This window comes from Stigmatopora argus, chromosome 1 (genome assembly GCF_051989625.1).
Source record: "Stigmatopora argus isolate UIUO_Sarg chromosome 1, RoL_Sarg_1.0, whole genome shotgun sequence".
NCBI lineage: Eukaryota > Metazoa > Chordata > Actinopteri > Syngnathiformes > Syngnathidae > Stigmatopora > Stigmatopora argus.
The window spans coordinates 11,661,736-11,678,866 of record NC_135387.1 but is presented as its reverse complement, the minus strand read 5'-3'; the positions used below and the strand labels follow the sequence as shown (position 1 = coordinate 11,678,866).

Sequence of the window (17,131 nt, the reverse complement as noted above, 5' to 3'; positions counted from 1 at the left end):
AATTGTGGTAACAACTAAGAACTGTTCATTTAAAATTACGGGCATCCTTACTCAAGGCCAATCTGTATTAAGAGAGTTAGTCTACCTTCCCTGCTTTCATCCAACGCTCCTCCACCACCACCACCACCACCATCACCACTTTCTCCTCCACTGCCTCTCTCACCGATTGTGGGTGCTGGGGACATTTCCATCTGTGATGCTTCTGCTTCACTGTTAAGTCTGTCCGCTGCAGACAAAGGTGGAAGGCGCGTCCCTGCCAGAGCAGCTAACGAGCTGGCGTGCGACTCTGCCAATAGCAGACCGGCCATTGGTTGGTGGACTGGTTGATTAATTGCCGTTTCCAAGGAAACTAGGGCCTGTTCAAGTGGAGCTGGGGTAGTGGGTGTAACCTCTCCAGAAGGGGGCGCAGTGAGGAAGCCTTCTGATACCCTAGGCACCGGCTCTAGACATTGCACTGCGGCTCCTTGAGACTGCTCACCCTCTAAAAGGACAGACAGGTTAGGAAAATGTCAAAGGTGGGTTAAGTATTCATACGAGACTATCCGTTATAAAGCGTTTAAAATATTAGCTGTGATTGAGAGCACTGGATGTCCACCCCATTTAGAATGTTTTATTCATTTAAATTAACAAAAAATTTATAATTTTGTTCATTTAAATGAAATACACATTACAATGACAATAACCAACCAATCTGTTGCATTATCCTCCAACAAAGTGGGTATATAGCTGGCACTTAAAGAACAACTGAAAAGTAAGTGTAAGAGAGTAAAAAAACTTGACCATTATGCTATTTATTGTATGGAAGTCGTTGAGGTTAATTTTTCCTCCTGACAAATTGTAATCACTGTGTATAGATAATTAAATAAATACGTCTTAAAAAGACTGATCAGGAGTGTGTGTTTCCCCAAACAGGCCAGTAGTACGGAAAACCAGCTGTGAGAAGCAACTTAAAACATAGGGACACAGTGATGGGCGATTAAGAGGTCTCACAATCTTGACAAAAATAGTCTATACAAGAAAATGAATAGCACAAAAAGCTGGCTTATTTTAGGAAAAGTAAACAATTTTCACATATTGACCAAATCATTTCACATTAAATTTCACCACATACAAACATCATAGGAAAGCCAACATGTTGTCAAATGATTCTACTGTGGAAGGCAGTAAGTTGTATAGTTATCTCCCAAACGGGGTGTACAATCCCCAACAACACAACTTACTACCTCACCACAGCATAACCGGGTTCAAAATTATGAAAATAAATGCATTTTCTGAGGAAAAGACAGGAAGCGCAGCTAGAAACAGCAGAGATGTGGAGTTTCTCCTTAGAGTGACCAGGTTGGATAGGATTAAAAAAATGAAACAATAAGACGAAGTAAAAGTTTAGGCGTTTTGGAGACTGTCAGACAGACTCAAGATAGTTCTGACTTGTTCAAAGGAGAGATGAGGACTATATCTGTAGAAGGATATTGAGAGTGGAACAGTCAGGGAACAGAGCTAAAAAGCCAGGAAAGATAGGTGGATGTAGTGAGGGAGGACAGGAAAGTGGCAGGTGTAGGGGAGGATGATGCAAAGGACAGGGTGAAATGAAAAAGGTGATTTGGTGTCGCGACCCTCCACGGGACAATGCGAACGTGTTTTGTTTTTTTCCCCTCGAGCTGATGCGAGCAAGATGCTGTGGCATTGCCATAAGAAAGACAGTAGACTGTATAGTTATCTCCCAGATCTGGTATGATCCTGAACTATACAAACTACTACCTCATCCCATAGCACGCGGTTGACTCTTGAAGCCTCGTGATTTCTTTGCTCTTCCCATTCAAATGAAAAGAAACAATTTTGAAATCGTTTTGAGAAATCAGTACCTGCAGTGCTTTCTGTGCCATTCTGCACCAATGCAGAACCCTACAGACAAGGTAGACAACAATGAAAATGTGAATATTTGTCATTCCAAGTCTGTTTGCATCAAAAGCAAGCAGGAAAATGTGCGAACCTGCAGGCTCTGTTCTCTGGTCTGTTCCGCTCCAGAGGCCCTTTGCTCGTTTTGTTTGAACTCCTCCTCCTCTGCCAACTGCCGCCTTCGCTTCTCCCGTCGCTCTTCTAACTCCTCATCTCGCAAACCTTCCAGATGCTGGAGGATTGGCACTTTCACGACTGAAAAGAAATTTTGGAATTTCAGTTTGACTCTTGCTATGACTTAAGGAGAGAATTGCTCAGCCCTAATTTCCACAATAGACCACATTATTTCTAATTATCCAGGGGAAAAACATTCCTAATCAATACCACTTAAAAAGAATCTTACCTGCAACACAATCGTGCATACTTTCGGCATCCAACACTTTACACTCATCTGTCCATCTAGTTAAGGCAGTAGGTATGCTTGAGAGGGTGCCTATCAAAAAGGAACAACGTAAAGGATGAGTGTAAATTACAAATAACAAGCGCATTACTTCAATAATAAAATGCAAAATTATGTCACCTGCTTGACCTCCCGTGCTGCTTTGCTCATGGAAAAAGTCATCAAATTCGTCATCGGAACGCGCTATGATGTGAACATCCTCATTTCCAACCAAAAGTCGAGCTCGACCACGAGATTGCAGAGGGAGGGAGCTGGATAGTTGTAAAATGTCTGCTGCTGCACTGGGACCCAACAACCTAGGTGTGGGGGGAAAATGTTGAAAATCACAGTAACCATTTAAAGACTCATGTCACTTGTGGGAAAGATGTTTGACAACACAGCCATTACCTTTGCAGGATGAGTGGAGGATTTGGCTGGCGGTTTCCAGGATAGTGGACATGAATGGTGTGCCCACTGTTGGCAGTGAGCTGCCTAAGTGTCCGCTGGCTACGACCCATGCCTTGTGCTAGACGGCTGCTTGTGCCTGCTACACCGAGGGTGAGGGAACCGTGGTCCGCGTGGCGCACCATCAGTGGGTGGGAGCTAGGGATGTTGCCTGGGGAAGGAGGGATGTCGGCTGATGGAACAACACAAAACAGTGGTAAGCGTTAGGGAACAAAGCTTTGCAATATATGTAAACAAAAGCATTTGATGTTTGACATTCAGGTAGAGTGGACCTAATGGAAAACTGTGTCAACTTACCGCTGTTGGAAAACATGTTGTCAAATTCAATGATGAGGTCATCATCCCTGTCAAACCGCTCAAAGCGGATGTGAGGGGCAGCATTGATGTCAGGGAAATCCTCATCCAACTCCATCTCTGAACCTTCGTCATCGTCGTCCTCATCTCCTTCCTCATCATCCTTGAGAATGAGTCGCAATCATGAGTTTTGGGTCAACATCCTATAAACAAACCACTGATTAAATCTAACCGGGTCCTCCTCCTCTTCCTCCTCTTCCTCCTCTTCATCCTGGCTGTCGTCATCATCATTGCTGCCACTGGAGTCTTCCTCTTGTGTGTGTTCCTCATCCTCTGGTTCCAGGATATTCATGGAGTCTAATCATATAGGACAAAGTATTATTATATCTGTGACAAAGCATATTGTTATATGTTTCAAAACCATTTTTGATTCCTAAATTAACCTTCTCTGTTTGCCTGGAGAGTGGATGCCTGACTAATATTGGAGGGGGCCTCTTCCATTAGCACATCCTCTTGGGATTGGTCCTCAGCACTTTGCCCGACTGAAGCCAAAACATCAATTAGAACTATCAAACCCTCATAATTTTTCACTTTTAAATGCAGACCTGGAACCAAGGCTTACCGATGATTGTACTATTGAGAGTACCGCCGTCTCTCTCAAGCAGCTCATCAATCAAATCCACCAACTCATTCTCCACCTTCATCCAGCATGCCATGTTTTGAACAGAAACTAGGTTACACATGATGATATAGTGTACCAACATAGAAATAGCTGGTCTACCATAAAACAATGGTAGTAACCTGCATTGCCTGCGTGCTGAGAACCTCTGGCTGGCCAGCAATCACCACTGTATCGCCCTCCGTTTCTCCATCCATCAAATCACTGTCTGTTCCCTGCACCCTGTGATTATCCTCCACTGGCTCTGCCTCACCAGATTCACCTGTAAAACAAATGGCAGGTCTCCGTTGATTCCATCTTTGCAAAGACTGGGAGTTTGCAATGTAATATATCCCGGGGAGGAGAGACACTGCATATACTTAAGTAGCGTTAAGGTGAATGTGGATACCTTGATCTTGAGTGTTGCTGTTGCTATCGCGAGCAGCACCCACAGTGTCATGCTCGGTCTTGTTTTTGCTGGAGCATCCTTTACTCCCAAACAAGCTGCTGGGCTGGTTAACAATGCGGGACAGAGTTTCCAGAGGCTTGAGGGCAGCGTTCACTGTGTTGGCCATGTTGGGGCTAAACCAAACCAATATTTATCATTATACTCTTGAATCCATTGCAGCACTATTTGTTCACACACATCTCGGAAATGTCAATTACAATAGAGCCAAACACATACCTAGACAAATCCAAACTGTGAGGCACACGAGCCAAGTCACTGACCAGTCCTTTCTTGAGAAAGAGCCGGATGATATTATTCATGCCATTGTGTTGTGTCTTGGCTGCTGCTGTGCTATAGAAACTGGACGTGGAGGGACATGATTCCATGATGGTGCTGATAATGCACATCACTGCCTGAAGCCTGTGAGAGAAGAAGAGTAACTGAAGTGTGCCACACCATTTAATGGTTGTAATATTTGTGTAATACAAGTCCTCCTTTTTACCTAGCATGTTTTTCAGCACCTTCTGTCATTCCTAAAGCTCGACTAAGAGCAGCCTTCACCTCAGTAACCAGAGCAACCTGAGCATCTGTGCCAGTGCCAGCAGCTGCAAGGCTGGCTAGAAACAGACGGGCCAAGGCTGGGGTGTCCTTGTCCTCTGAATTCTGGGTGTGAGGCAGCAAGTGGTCGAGCACAAAAGCGAGCACACTGCAGTCCTGTGGAGATGAAAATGTATCAAGTCAAGAGAAATTTTGCACTGAAAGCAAAAAGCACCACAGAACACTCAGACAAAACTAAGCAGAACTTGTTACCCACCTCCTTGATGAGCTCAGACTGTCCTGCAGTGTAGCAGTAAGAGGCAATTAGTGTGGCAATGCCAACATAGGAGCGCACCAGTTCAGCCAGCAGTCTCAGGATGGTGGAGGTAGGCATTAGAGGTTTGCTTGCCTTTACCTTTGCAGCTTTAGCCTCCTCTGAGCTGCTACTCTTATCTCCCTCTTGCTCTTTCTTTTCCTCCCGCATATCTTCAGGTGTAGAAGCTGAGAAAAATCAGTAGATTAAATCACTGATAATCATACAAAAATCATTGAAAACCATCAAAAAGTTAACAAGGAAATTGGCTTTTCGAAGGACAATAAACAAATCACCTTCTCCTTGTGGGGTGCCTGACTGCGATGATTCTGCCACAGCGCCGTCCGCCGCAAAAACTTGACTCTGAAAGAAAGGAACATTTTAAGTGAACAGGCAAACGGGGCTTGACGAGAATAAAAAATAAATCATAAATTTTCACTACGGTTTTATGAATTCCATGTTACCACCAGAGGAAGGTGCTGAAATCTGGAAGTCAACAGTGAAGACATAGACTCACATTGATATGGAACGCAGACTGGGAGTCAAAGTCACTGCCCTGTCTTGTGAGACGGTACTGTTGATAAACATCATCACCGACATCCTGCAATATCTGACACAAGTCTTGACCACCAGGAACAGCTGCCACACGTTCTTCTGGACGCTCGGCTGTATAACAAAAATAATATTTTCAGGAATCAATTTTGGTCAATGGTGGACTTTTTTTTCTCCATTAAATTAATGATATCTGATTTGCCCGGGTGTATAATACACGATAAAATACTCAATTATAATATCTTACGTTCTTCTGGCGCATGGTATGCTGCCAAGGCATTGAGCATGTCGTATATCACCTCCTTGATAGTGTCAGGGATTGAAGGCAACGGGGACAATTTCAGCGGAGTTGTTTTCACCAGTTGCACGGCATTGGGCCCCTTAATACGAAGATTTTCAAACTCGTCATCAGAAGCTATGGAAACAAAACCCAAATAAATGCTAGTTAGCAAAAATAAATACCGTATTTATGAGTATTACGCGCACCCATAATTTGTGACTAAAAATTGGTATACATTTTTTCCCCACTTTTTTTCAGAAAGAAAGAAGAATTGCACCGGTACTGGTAACTGGCAAATGCTGAACACACGGTGCCGTGATAAAACATTTATTCACAACATATGGTACGGAAGCCTGGTAAAACAAACTACCAGTATAAACACAATCCTCAAATTGAATTTATAATGTTAAATCCCTGAAGTCTAATTCATCATCATAATATTTAACATTTTTCCAAGTCTGATTCATCATCGTCAGATCCACCAAACAATTGATTCCATTCTAATTTTTTCTAAGTGTGAGCACCAGCCAATAGAATGGGCTCTCGCGCCCCATCTGCTGACTGACAAATACAGGTTTTACGTCACCGGCGGAGGGCAGTCTTTCACCGAGATTCGTGTATAACATGCACCTGAACTTTGCCCCAGTTTTTTTGGCACAAAATTTTGCGCGTTATACTCGAATAAATACGGTATGTAAACACAAATGTAAAAGCTAACAACTCAATGACAACTTGATTTGCTCACCTGTGCCAGCTCCACGAGGTGCCGGAAGGGCAATGCGGACACAATTGCTAGCAGTTTCAGCAAAGCACTCTGGGTTACGGCAGGCGGCGGGGCCCAAAACGCGCAGGATATAGTTAATTTCTCTTGAGCCGAGGCTGCCTGACACCACTCCAGAGGTGGTGCTGCCTGCTCCACTGGTCACTGCTGATCTCACCACCTGTCAAAATCAGGAGGTTTTTACAAACACAACTTTGTACTATTCCTGGGTTATGTTGATTCAGAAAAATATACCATATTTTCACACCTATTAGGCACACTTAAAAGTAAAACATTTTCTCTAAAGTGGACACCCAATAGGTCGGTGCGCCTTGTGTATGCACTAAATTCTGCATGACTCTGACTAAATTTTATGCTTGCATTACCATATGTTGCACCCATTGACCGGGAGCGCCTTTTGTATGGGCTAAAAACAGAAATTGCACCACAAGTGAGACAGCGTCCTTTAAGTCAGTGTGCCCCATAGGCGCAAAAATAGTAACTAAATAAGTACAGCACCCGACTGTACAACAACCTTTTCCATAGTGTGCCGAAGAGTAGCTGGATCTTCTATTATGTGTCTGAAGAGTAGCGTAACGAGGGGAGTGAAGCCATTGAATCCAGATGTCTGTGTCAGCCCAAGAATCATTCGAGTGCTTTTCAGCTCAGCAAACATCATGGCATAGTGGTGATTCCGTGTCAATCTTAAGCAGAGCCTCAGTGTAGCATGGAGAGTGTCTGGGTCCACAGGGACACTAATCATGCTGACGCAAGCACGGATGAGAACGGTGGTCATGTCGTCACTCAGGCCTACAACATTCGAGACTTGCATGGAGTCAGATTCTTGGGAAGTTGTGGGGCCAGGAGGTACATCCTTAAGTTGGCAGGAAGCATCCTTGGGCGCACTCATTTCCACTGCTGCCACAGAGTCGATATCGGTCTGTGTTTCTTCTGCTTTACACCGTTCTCCCTCTTCTCTCTCCGTGTCTGTAATGCATCCGGTCTTGGCAGGTTTGGGTAAACGTGGAACTCTTTGAACAGTCAACATTACAGGCCGCCGGTTCCCTGTCTCCTCATTGACCTACAGCAACGATTGTTGTCATTCAATTGAAAAGGAACCCAAACACCATCAACTGTTTCCTGGACAAAGCATTTGTGTATACCTGCACCATGTTGTTAAACTGAACAGTATATCTCCTGCGTCCAGCTGTGAAGCGAACACTACTCTCCCCGGCTCGCCATGCCGAGTCGATAGTACTGTTGTTAGAGGCGCTGTAACTGCACCAACGTCCCGAGCGGTCATCAAACCATCTCCAGTTGTTCCCATTAGGCTGAAGATACTTCAGAGGAAAGACGTACAAAGGATTAGTTGCAACCAGGGATGTACAGGGCGTAAAATACTATTTAAGTAATAATAATACATTAATGGTTGAAAACAAAATAAATAATACAATTCTAGTTGAGACCTGGACTGTAGGATGAATATTGTGGCCTATATGATCCACATATATGGGTACGTGCCCTTAGTGGTGTTCTGATCTGAAAAGGGCAAAGGACTTACCTTGTTCATTTGTGATCTCCGCTTTGAAGAAACTGCCATTTTCTCATAAAAGTCGATAATCAATAAAACTGGCGTAATCCACCTATAGAAAATATAAATAATTGCAAATGTCTGGAGTGGACACATTTGTGGGCTCATAAACCAAGAAACTCACTTTGGTGTCTGAATGTCTTTCTGTTCCTTGGCAGCTTGCAAACATGGCTGAACCACTTCAAGCAACTTAATCAGCAAATCCAGAATGCCACTTCTCTCTACCACCGTGGTGCACACGAGCTTCAGTTCCTTTTGAGAAAGAACAAAAGCGATTAATGCCCGGAACGTAATATCCCCGTCCTATCGAAAAAAGAATTTCCTTACCTCAAATAACAACGTGAGCAACAGAATTCGAGTAGCCAGCTTTGATGCCTGGGGTAGTGTGGCCATCTGTTTCGTCCATTCAGACACAGTCTTTGTGTCACTGGTTGTTAAAGGTACAGCCGCCTTGATCAGCACATCTGCTGCATCCCACACCTAGAAACACCAAAGCTCAAACTTATCTGATCTCAGGTTCCAAATTTGGGACAAATGTAAGGCATCATTAAGTTCGAAATCTCTAACCTGGTCGACAACCTGGCCGAGGATGAGATCTCTGTACTCGGGGCCACTCCTCTTAATAGCAGTCATTAGCAGGTCACAAAGTCGGTAGACTGTGTCAGGTAGCTCGTCCAGAAGGTGGAAGCAGCCAGGAAGCATAGCATCAGTGAAGGTGTGCAGCTCCTGTGGGTCAAGGGGTTCAGCCTCCATGAAGCGCTCTAAGCAGCGGGCCTCTTCCTCCTCAGCTCGTTCCCTAGCTCTCCTGTCCTCCTCCTCGCGCCGACGTGCGGCTTCCTAAGAAATGTGGGGTGTTATTCATCAAGTTTCCCCCTACTATCCGCTCGCTGGTCTGAATTTAGGTGCAATTTCAACATTGAGAAAGACATACCTCGGGTGAGTCAGAACGTTGCTCCATGCTGACTTCCTGGCCGAGTGACATAGCAATTGCTCTCATCATTTGGTCCTCTTCAGACATGGACAGATCCTAGACAGAAAAAGCCCCAAAAAGCGATTCCCTGAATGAATGATGATCATTTCAAAAGTGAATGTCAAACGTGTTGCAAGATTTACCCTTACTGCTCCCCCAAGGTGAGGAGGAGGGTGTGTAAGGAGATATTCTGTGGCTTGCTCCATGGTACTGGTGTTCAAGAGGGCCTCCATTGCATGCTCTCTTGAGAAGCCCATATCCATCAGCTAAAATTTAAGAAAAATTTCAAACGTATTTTCAGAGAAAACATCAGTCACCAGAAAATGTTACATATTTTCTTCAAGGACATAAACACAATCCCTGAAAGTGTAATTCAAAAATAAAATCAAATTTACCTGCGTAAGCTGAGCCTGGTTAACCTGGGGGTCCCGTCTCTGAGTGGAATTAGTGGACTCCTCAGCCGATCCCACAGCTGGCACGCCAGCAGGTGGTGCAGTGGCTGCTGGTGTCTCCCCGCTGGTGGTAGATCCACCTGGGGCCGCGCTTGGTACCAGAGAGGCAGAAGGAGTGCCCTCATCATCTGGTCGCACTGTACCCTCTCTCTCTTTGGCCAGGCGCTCCTGGATGACTGGCTCTCCCCGTAGGATGTGGCAAAGGATGGCAAGCATGGATTCAGCCATCCTGCCTCCATAAACTTTAAGAGGCTTCCTATTCCATAGACTGCGGATGCAGCTGAATGCTGCCTATATTCAAGGGAAAAAAAGAGCATTGTTAGCAATATGATTAGTTTCTACAATTCATTTCCAACAACAGAAGCAAGCAAAATACAGCAAGCAAAGGCCTACAGTGGGGTTAACATCATATCTGGTCTGCGCCTGATGACATTTTGGCCCAAATGGTGCTGCGGAGACAACTGAACCACATGTCCACCCCACAGCTCTATTGCCAGCACGCTTTTAGAAGGCATTAGAAGTGCAGTTGCAACCGTTTCACACAACTTGCCATTTCAAGGTCAATTTACCCATACATTTAAGTATGTCCCATCTACTTTAGCATGCAAGTAATTTACATCAGTGATTATGCTTATATTATTGACTAAAAGATTTAGAAAAACTTTAAATTAAGCAAGTCAAATAATTTGAGTCATGTTTACTTAAAATATTTCGTTCGAATGATATGGTAGGTAACCAAGGTCACAATTGGAGGACTTGTGTGTGACATATTTGCTATATGAATGGACTAATAAAAAAATATTGACGATTTTTCAACAGTCAGAATAATTGTTTATGGAAACCATAATTCGTGCAAAATAAAAATTGGTTTAGTGTCCTTTTCACAATGCAACTGGCACATACAAAGAGCTTTGATCAGAGGATACATTAGACTTGAGCCTAGAAAGCTTTAAATTCACCTTCTGGGTGACGATGAGAAACCTAAGTGCACTAAACTGGGGCGTGGTTGGCGTGACCCCAGGCATTTTGGCTGGCAGGGAATGTGGCGAGTCCAAAACAGTACTTGGATTCACCATCTTCTCCACCAGCATCAACCAAGCATCTAGGAACTCTCCTGTTCCATCTGGTAATTCTGTATGCTCTAGACCCTCTGACACTGGGACCTTTCCACCCATTGACAGGGCCCAGTTAAATGTCCTACAGTAAAAGGGGGGAGAAACATGGAAAGTCACAGTGCTCCTAATGATAATACAAAATGAGTATAAGTTACTTACTCAAATAAGGCATCGTGTCCACCAGAGCAGAAAAACTTTTGAAGCATTAGGTGGTATGGGTATTTTCTTTCATCAAACAACATAGGCGATGTGAAGCCAACAGAGCAGATGAAAAAAGTGAGCCTGTGGGATGCACAACAACACAAAACTGAAAGACACTTAATGACTGTTTTTTAAAGTATATAGTAAATAGTAATAGTAAAATATACATAACTCACCTTACAAAAAGGCCCAACTAACAAAAAAGTTATGAAATGCCTTTATGTAAAATTTCCATCTCTGAAGACAAGAATATTCAAGTTGCGAAACGCAAAATCTAAAAAAATTCCGCTTTGCAGCCGCCCAAATCGCAAATAAACTTGTATCATCCCGTGATGAATTTTGAAATTGAGGTAAGAGAGTTGCTCTCATTGGCCCTCTACCAACACCCCACTGGTCTCCCATTGGTTGGGAAGAATCTGTGTTTTCATTATGCTTTTCGTGTGCCCTCGCTCATCAGGGAGTTCTAACACGCCTAAACGACATTTACTGATGTCTCGTGAGTTATTCAAGTGTGGTCAATCTCTAATTTCAGGGTTTAGGGGGGAGGATTTGGGGCGGCCTTGAAACAATTCAAGGATTTTTTTTTTATATTATAAAATGTGGCTCTACTTATGAAAAAAACTTTAATACACATCACAATGATAATACACAAAGCATTACCTAAAGCGAGGAGTGGGTGTATAGGGTGGGGGCTGCCAGCTCAGACCCTTGGTGAGGAGCTTTGTTAGTGCAGAGGCAGTGGCTCGGGCAGCAGGTGTGGGTGTAGTGCCTGTGCTTGTGGCATGGTGGGAGCGGCGTTGACGCACCGGAGAACCAACACACAACTTCACCAGCAGGCCAAAGAGCTCAGCAAGTGCCCTGCCCAGCCGAGATGATGCTGAACATGAACACATGACAACGTTGGTGAGAGATGTACTCAAATTGATGAGCAAAACTACTTGAAATGTGCTATGCTCACCAGAGAGAAGGGGTTTAATTTGTTTAATGCGTGTGGCCATTGCTGGGGTCAGCTTGGACTTGGCCTTAGGGTCTGTTGAGATGGGCTCGTCTGTCTCCATGGGAGCCAGGCTATCACCATCTAAACCCATGCCTTCCAACAGTCCACTACTGGTAGACTCTACCGCCTCTGACTCTGTTGATGAAAGCAACAAGTTGATTGGGAGGGACTTTAATTTTTAACAATTAAATGTTACCAGTTTTCTTGGAACCAGGTGTTGTGGTAGTTGCAGCAGAATTAGAGGGTTTCTCCTCTTTGGGCAAGAGTTTTTGCATATCTGCTTGACCAAACTCACACCCTGGTGGCAGGCTGTTTAAGACAAATGAGTTTAACAGAGTTTTATTGGGAACTAGTGGTACAATAAAGGTGCAATTAGTTGAAATGATACCTGTTAGGTGTGCAAAGAGAGAGCAAAACAGTACTCTCCCACACCAGTGAACAGTAAAGCTGGCTCAACTTGTTGAGAACACTCAAGCCTAACTGGGATCCCCACTGATTGACAGAGATTGCCCTAATCTCACTCTGTTGGAAATAGACAATAAGAGAATAAAAACAATCAAAGACTCAAAAAAGTACGCAATTTTAAAGCATTACCCCACGTCTGACCCCTGACCCCTTATTCTCATTATATCACCTAAAATGCAAATTTGAGTTCTAGACAAATCATTATTGGAATTGTTTTTCTGACCACTTTAACCGTGGACACAATTTATCATTTCTTCTGTTTCATGTTACAAACATATCCTGCAAATGTTACAACCCATTATTTACCCTTGAGTTATCTTGAACACAAACATACAAACAGAACCGAAAACATAACCCCCACCTCTTGTAGGAGTTCATCTATTCTTTTTAAATGAAACAAACTGATTCCAAAATTAGTATTTACCTGTCCCACGCGGCATGTGTGCACAAACATTAGAATGTAGGCGTGTGCCGCAGTCAGCGCATGTAGAAGTGGCGTCGCCCGAGCCGACAATGTGGCGTCAGTGACATGACCGGCATTAGCCAGCTCCCTCAGAAGCACGGATCCCCCGGGAACCTCAATTGGCCGATGTAGGGGCTCCAGTGAAGTTAGAATAGTGTCCAGTTGGCACAATCCCTCCTGAAGTACTTTAGGCTCATGCGAAAGAGTCTTAATACATGGAATGAACAGCAATAGTAGGGTTGAAGGACCAGTTGAAATTTGGTTTTTGAAGATAAGGAAAGGTGATATTCAACTCACCAAAATTGACTTGCACACACCAGCAACAGCTTGGCAGGCCGCTGAAGTGGGAAAATCTATAGGTAGGTTGGGCAACCCCAATATAGAAACCAGAGGTAGCAGCCCCTTCTGGTTCACAAACTCCTGACAGTGGTCATCTGTCGTATTGTTGCTAAGTATGGATTCTACGAACTTCATCTGGAAAAATGTCACACATTAGTGATTGTTTTGCAGCTGAAATAAAATTAAGTCTACACAAGAACCCAGACCTACCACATTCAAAATGTAATCCATTAAAGGGATAGGTATTCGCTCCTCAGTTCCCACCACCCTAAAAGGAAAGTGTGTGTAAAAGTTAATGGCATGAGGAACATAAAATGAATATGACATTGACTATGAAGAATATCAGAGCTATTGCTATTTTAACCCAATGTCAAACAATTCAAGTGGCACTAACTGTCTGTTGCTCTCTGCTTCCCCCTGCTGCTGGCTAAAAGTGTGGAGGGCCTCCTCTTCCTCTTCATCCTCACTTGAAGCTTCTTCAGCCGCGTGGCTGGAGCGTGCTGGTGGCACAGCCACAGTACCATCAGCTTTCTGGATAGATGGTTTTTGGCATACGTATTCGGGAGCTCGGCCCAAGTTGCATATCTCCTCCAGTAACTGAAAAAAAGAAATGAACTTATTAGAACGTCCAAACATGGAAACAACACTAGAAAATCCTCAACGATTTTACCTTAATGATTGCAGTCGTGGCATCTGTTTTTAAAGTTGGTTGGTGTCTCATTAGTTCATCTACAGCACTTCCCAAATTTGATGCCGTATCACCTGCAGGGAGGTTAATGCACGGCTCAAGTAGGATATACAGGCCGCAAAAATGGCACCGCAGGAAAACTCACCCAATGGGTCAGAACTGCGTCGCCGTCGCATGGCAGGTAGGTAGTCGGGGGACAAGAGCACTTTGAAGAGGCGCTCAAAGGGCTGACATTGAACGAATGAGAGGAGGCCTCTGGCATTCAGGCACAAGGCGCTGAACACATTTGGGAGAGATCCCAAGACTTCACGGGTAGCAGGAACCTAATTAAAATTGAAACAACAGTAATACACTGAAGGCCATGTGACACAAAGCTATTATGGCCGAGCAACATGAAACACCTCTTAAATTGGGTGCTGTCAAACGTGTTTCAAAAAAGCTCTCAAAACATACGTCTTTAATGAGGAGAGCATGGAGCATGACATCAGTGAGACCGTTGTCCTGCAAGGAGGAAAGAAGAGATGGCTCCTGGAACACAAACACCGTCACAACCTCGGTTGCTACAAACCCAAAAGGGACAAGAAGGGAAAAAAGCAACAGCATTATTAAAACACAATAACACACAATAAAATGACAAATACTCATTTCAAGGAGAGTTTAACATTTTCAAAACTAACAGGGACTCACCAAGAAGAAACAGTGAGGGTCCGTAGTATTCTGCATTACTGATGATGTGCTTAAGTGAGGTAGGCAAGGATCCATCCATTACTTGAAAAAAAGTATGGAGAAAAAGAGTGAACACAGAAACAGGAGCCTAGAAACTACAAACAAGCGTCTTAAAAAGGGTCAGACAACAGCTTTCAGGGAAAATCTGTTTCAATAAAGTTAAGACTAATAGTGGAGACAAATTTAAATAATAGACCCAGGAAGTGAAACATACTTTGTGTGAGTTTCAGACGTCTATTTTCTACTTTTTACCTGTTTAAAATATATTAGTTTGTGTGCCATTAACGTGTAGCGTGACTTCAGTTACGTTTGTCCACCATGGATGGACGCACATGCAAGCAGTGTCATTTTTTAAATTTAAAAATTTCCTCCATTATCAAAAAAGAAAGGAAAAAATGCCTGCTTTGCATACTTAAGTATTTTATGCAACCTTCTTTCACATGGCCACTTTTCTAGATGTTTTCAAATTCTTTTAGGGGGACTGTAGCAAATGAAAGGGTGTCACAGACTCACCATGGCGGATGCCATCAGAAAAGGCAGGGTCTTGGATGGCTTTCTTCAGGAAATTTAGCATTGACTTTAACAGGGCTGCCCGCTGGGGAATACATTGCATGCCTAGAGAAAAATGTTTTAATATAAATATTTGGTCTTTAACAGTATGTAGCATTCTATGTTAAAATGTAATGCCCCCACCTGCACGGGGCGTGATTGCAGTGATGCTCTGCACTTTTGGCTCTACATCTGGTCTGGAAGCAGATGTTGAGGGCCCAGGGCTGCTTTCCATGGTCACATCCAATGCTGTTGTATATATATTATATAAAGTTAAATATAATAGAGCACCTGAAAACCTTGGACTTTTTTTAATGATTTTGCTGACTTACTCTCCATGTCTGTGTCCATGTCTTCAGACTCAACAGTAGGCCTTGGCCTTCGGATCTTTGGCTTGATAACGAACGGGCACTCTTTTCTTGACAGGTCCACCTCATGCTACGTGTGTCGATTACCAGAAAAAAGAATGACTCTATACGTTTGTTTAAATTTCAATGATTCGGGACATCGGAGCCATGGGAACCGACCTCTAGTCTGCAGATGAAAATGGAAAGGCCGCTGTGTGACTGGAAGGCAGCCATGTCGAGGTTGGTGATTAGGTCCACGACCCGGACCGCTCTTGTTACAAAAGTAATCTGATCCTGCTCGTCACCCAAAAATTTGATTACCTACAAAGAGGAAAGATGCTATCAAAAAGGGAACTGCTTTGACAGGGGATGAATGTTCACGGCAGCAATGTTTACCTTCAAGAGGGCTTCCATCATTCCACAAGAGACAAGGGCTTCACCCCCAGCATCATAGCTGGCCAAATGATAGAGGAAGGAAAATAGTGCAGTGGCAAACTGGTGTGGGTAAGGTTCCATCAAAGGATCTGGCGAAAAGATTCAAAATTCAAACCTCCGTACAGGGCGCCAATCCAAATGCAAGCAAAAGACGACTCACCGATCATTGCTTGTATACAGTTGCGCACTAACACAGGCAAGAAGCCGTGGTAGGAGGCTGTGCCGGTGCAGTCAATGATGTTGGAAAGTTTGGGTGTTCTCTCCAAATGGACAATGGATGTTAAAGTGCGCAGAGATGCCGCTTTGATATCCTGAAGAAAGCATTGTACCTTTCAAACTAAAGCTTACACAACTGTCAGAGCGCTTAGATGGGGAGGTCACCTACCACAAGTTGTTTGTCTGTAATCTGCAAAACATCCACAAGCTCCTCTATCAAGCCATTATACAGAATGCTATTCGTGGACTCGCCAAGTGCATTTGAATAGACTGCAAGAAGAAGCAAAATACAGATACTCTTAAGATGAGCACCTAATGCTTAATTAAGCGTTTATAGGGCACTCATTTAACTCAGTGGCTGCCATTGACTTAAACGTCTAGGCCATTTTGAATGGGAAGGCTCGCAGTAAACCATCGCTGTCAAGACTGAAAGATGAGTATTCACAGCCCTCCTCCCACTATTAAGGAATTGGACATTACCATTGCCAGTGGTAAGCCACTAGTTAAATATTAGGAAGAGAGTACATGTTATTGAAAGCTGTCACCACATGTGATTGCCAGGGTTATTCATTTTAATTTGATCAAGATGATTGTTAATTTTAAAATGAATTAATTTTATTTATTATAATAGGAAATTTGGGGAACACTAAGAGCAGAATGCTGCCTAGCAGCCAAATTCAAAGCAAGACATGCATTTTATTTTTAAATGAGCAAAACTATTAACCTCCTCGTTTATATCTGAGACTGATAGCTTCAACTCACCCAGTATTGAGATGGCGTGCAATCTGGCTTGTACAGCCTGCAGCCTCTTCTTGTGATTTGAAAAGCCATGAGCCAGTCGAATGTGAGTGAAAAGCAGTGTCTGCTTGTCTTTAGGTATGTTGTACATCACCGTGAGTGACTCCATGATTTCAGATGGACTGTCTGAAATCTGA

General features: G+C 43.6%; 1 protein-coding gene across 2 annotated transcripts in view; it reads right to left on the bottom strand.

The window, feature by feature from the left end:
• The window catches only part of huwe1 (HECT, UBA and WWE domain containing E3 ubiquitin protein ligase 1), a 32,729-nt gene that overhangs the window by 8,840 nt on the left and 6,758 nt on the right, over positions 1 to 17,131 (bottom strand). For both annotated transcript variants that reach the window (XM_077596674.1, XM_077596663.1), the window contains exons 10-59: positions 16,959 to 17,127; positions 16,366 to 16,466; positions 16,141 to 16,291; positions 15,942 to 16,069; positions 15,726 to 15,866; positions 15,531 to 15,636; positions 15,343 to 15,447; positions 15,163 to 15,264; positions 14,611 to 14,691; positions 14,377 to 14,483; positions 14,069 to 14,246; positions 13,906 to 13,997; positions 13,630 to 13,832; positions 13,446 to 13,503; positions 13,194 to 13,370; positions 12,858 to 13,103; positions 12,357 to 12,490; positions 12,165 to 12,277; positions 11,930 to 12,103; positions 11,632 to 11,848; positions 10,930 to 11,052; positions 10,615 to 10,852; positions 9,599 to 9,946; positions 9,347 to 9,469; positions 9,165 to 9,260; positions 8,801 to 9,070; positions 8,561 to 8,713; positions 8,358 to 8,485; positions 8,204 to 8,285; positions 7,806 to 7,982; positions 7,178 to 7,723; positions 6,628 to 6,823; positions 5,850 to 6,017; positions 5,568 to 5,716; positions 5,347 to 5,413; positions 5,015 to 5,238; positions 4,703 to 4,914; positions 4,438 to 4,620; positions 4,162 to 4,334; positions 3,896 to 4,035; positions 3,717 to 3,792; positions 3,538 to 3,636; positions 3,327 to 3,451; positions 3,098 to 3,257; positions 2,744 to 2,972; positions 2,477 to 2,652; positions 2,300 to 2,389; positions 1,991 to 2,151; positions 1,863 to 1,902; positions 86 to 481 (exon numbers count right to left, since the gene is read on the bottom strand). In XM_077596674.1, the coding sequence (XP_077452800.1) occupies positions 86 to 481; positions 1,863 to 1,902; positions 1,991 to 2,151; positions 2,300 to 2,389; positions 2,477 to 2,652; positions 2,744 to 2,972; positions 3,098 to 3,257; positions 3,327 to 3,451; positions 3,538 to 3,636; positions 3,717 to 3,792; positions 3,896 to 4,035; positions 4,162 to 4,334; positions 4,438 to 4,620; positions 4,703 to 4,914; positions 5,015 to 5,238; positions 5,347 to 5,413; positions 5,568 to 5,716; positions 5,850 to 6,017; positions 6,628 to 6,823; positions 7,178 to 7,723; positions 7,806 to 7,982; positions 8,204 to 8,285; positions 8,358 to 8,485; positions 8,561 to 8,713; positions 8,801 to 9,070; positions 9,165 to 9,260; positions 9,347 to 9,469; positions 9,599 to 9,946; positions 10,615 to 10,852; positions 10,930 to 11,052; positions 11,632 to 11,848; positions 11,930 to 12,103; positions 12,165 to 12,277; positions 12,357 to 12,490; positions 12,858 to 13,103; positions 13,194 to 13,370; positions 13,446 to 13,503; positions 13,630 to 13,832; positions 13,906 to 13,997; positions 14,069 to 14,246; positions 14,377 to 14,483; positions 14,611 to 14,691; positions 15,163 to 15,264; positions 15,343 to 15,447; positions 15,531 to 15,636; positions 15,726 to 15,866; positions 15,942 to 16,069; positions 16,141 to 16,291; positions 16,366 to 16,466; positions 16,959 to 17,127 (8,131 nt within the window). The remainder of the gene's footprint in view (positions 1 to 85; positions 482 to 1,862; positions 1,903 to 1,990; positions 2,152 to 2,299; positions 2,390 to 2,476; positions 2,653 to 2,743; positions 2,973 to 3,097; positions 3,258 to 3,326; positions 3,452 to 3,537; positions 3,637 to 3,716; positions 3,793 to 3,895; positions 4,036 to 4,161; positions 4,335 to 4,437; positions 4,621 to 4,702; positions 4,915 to 5,014; positions 5,239 to 5,346; positions 5,414 to 5,567; positions 5,717 to 5,849; positions 6,018 to 6,627; positions 6,824 to 7,177; positions 7,724 to 7,805; positions 7,983 to 8,203; positions 8,286 to 8,357; positions 8,486 to 8,560; positions 8,714 to 8,800; positions 9,071 to 9,164; positions 9,261 to 9,346; positions 9,470 to 9,598; positions 9,947 to 10,614; positions 10,853 to 10,929; positions 11,053 to 11,631; positions 11,849 to 11,929; positions 12,104 to 12,164; positions 12,278 to 12,356; positions 12,491 to 12,857; positions 13,104 to 13,193; positions 13,371 to 13,445; positions 13,504 to 13,629; positions 13,833 to 13,905; positions 13,998 to 14,068; positions 14,247 to 14,376; positions 14,484 to 14,610; positions 14,692 to 15,162; positions 15,265 to 15,342; positions 15,448 to 15,530; positions 15,637 to 15,725; positions 15,867 to 15,941; positions 16,070 to 16,140; positions 16,292 to 16,365; positions 16,467 to 16,958; positions 17,128 to 17,131) is intronic.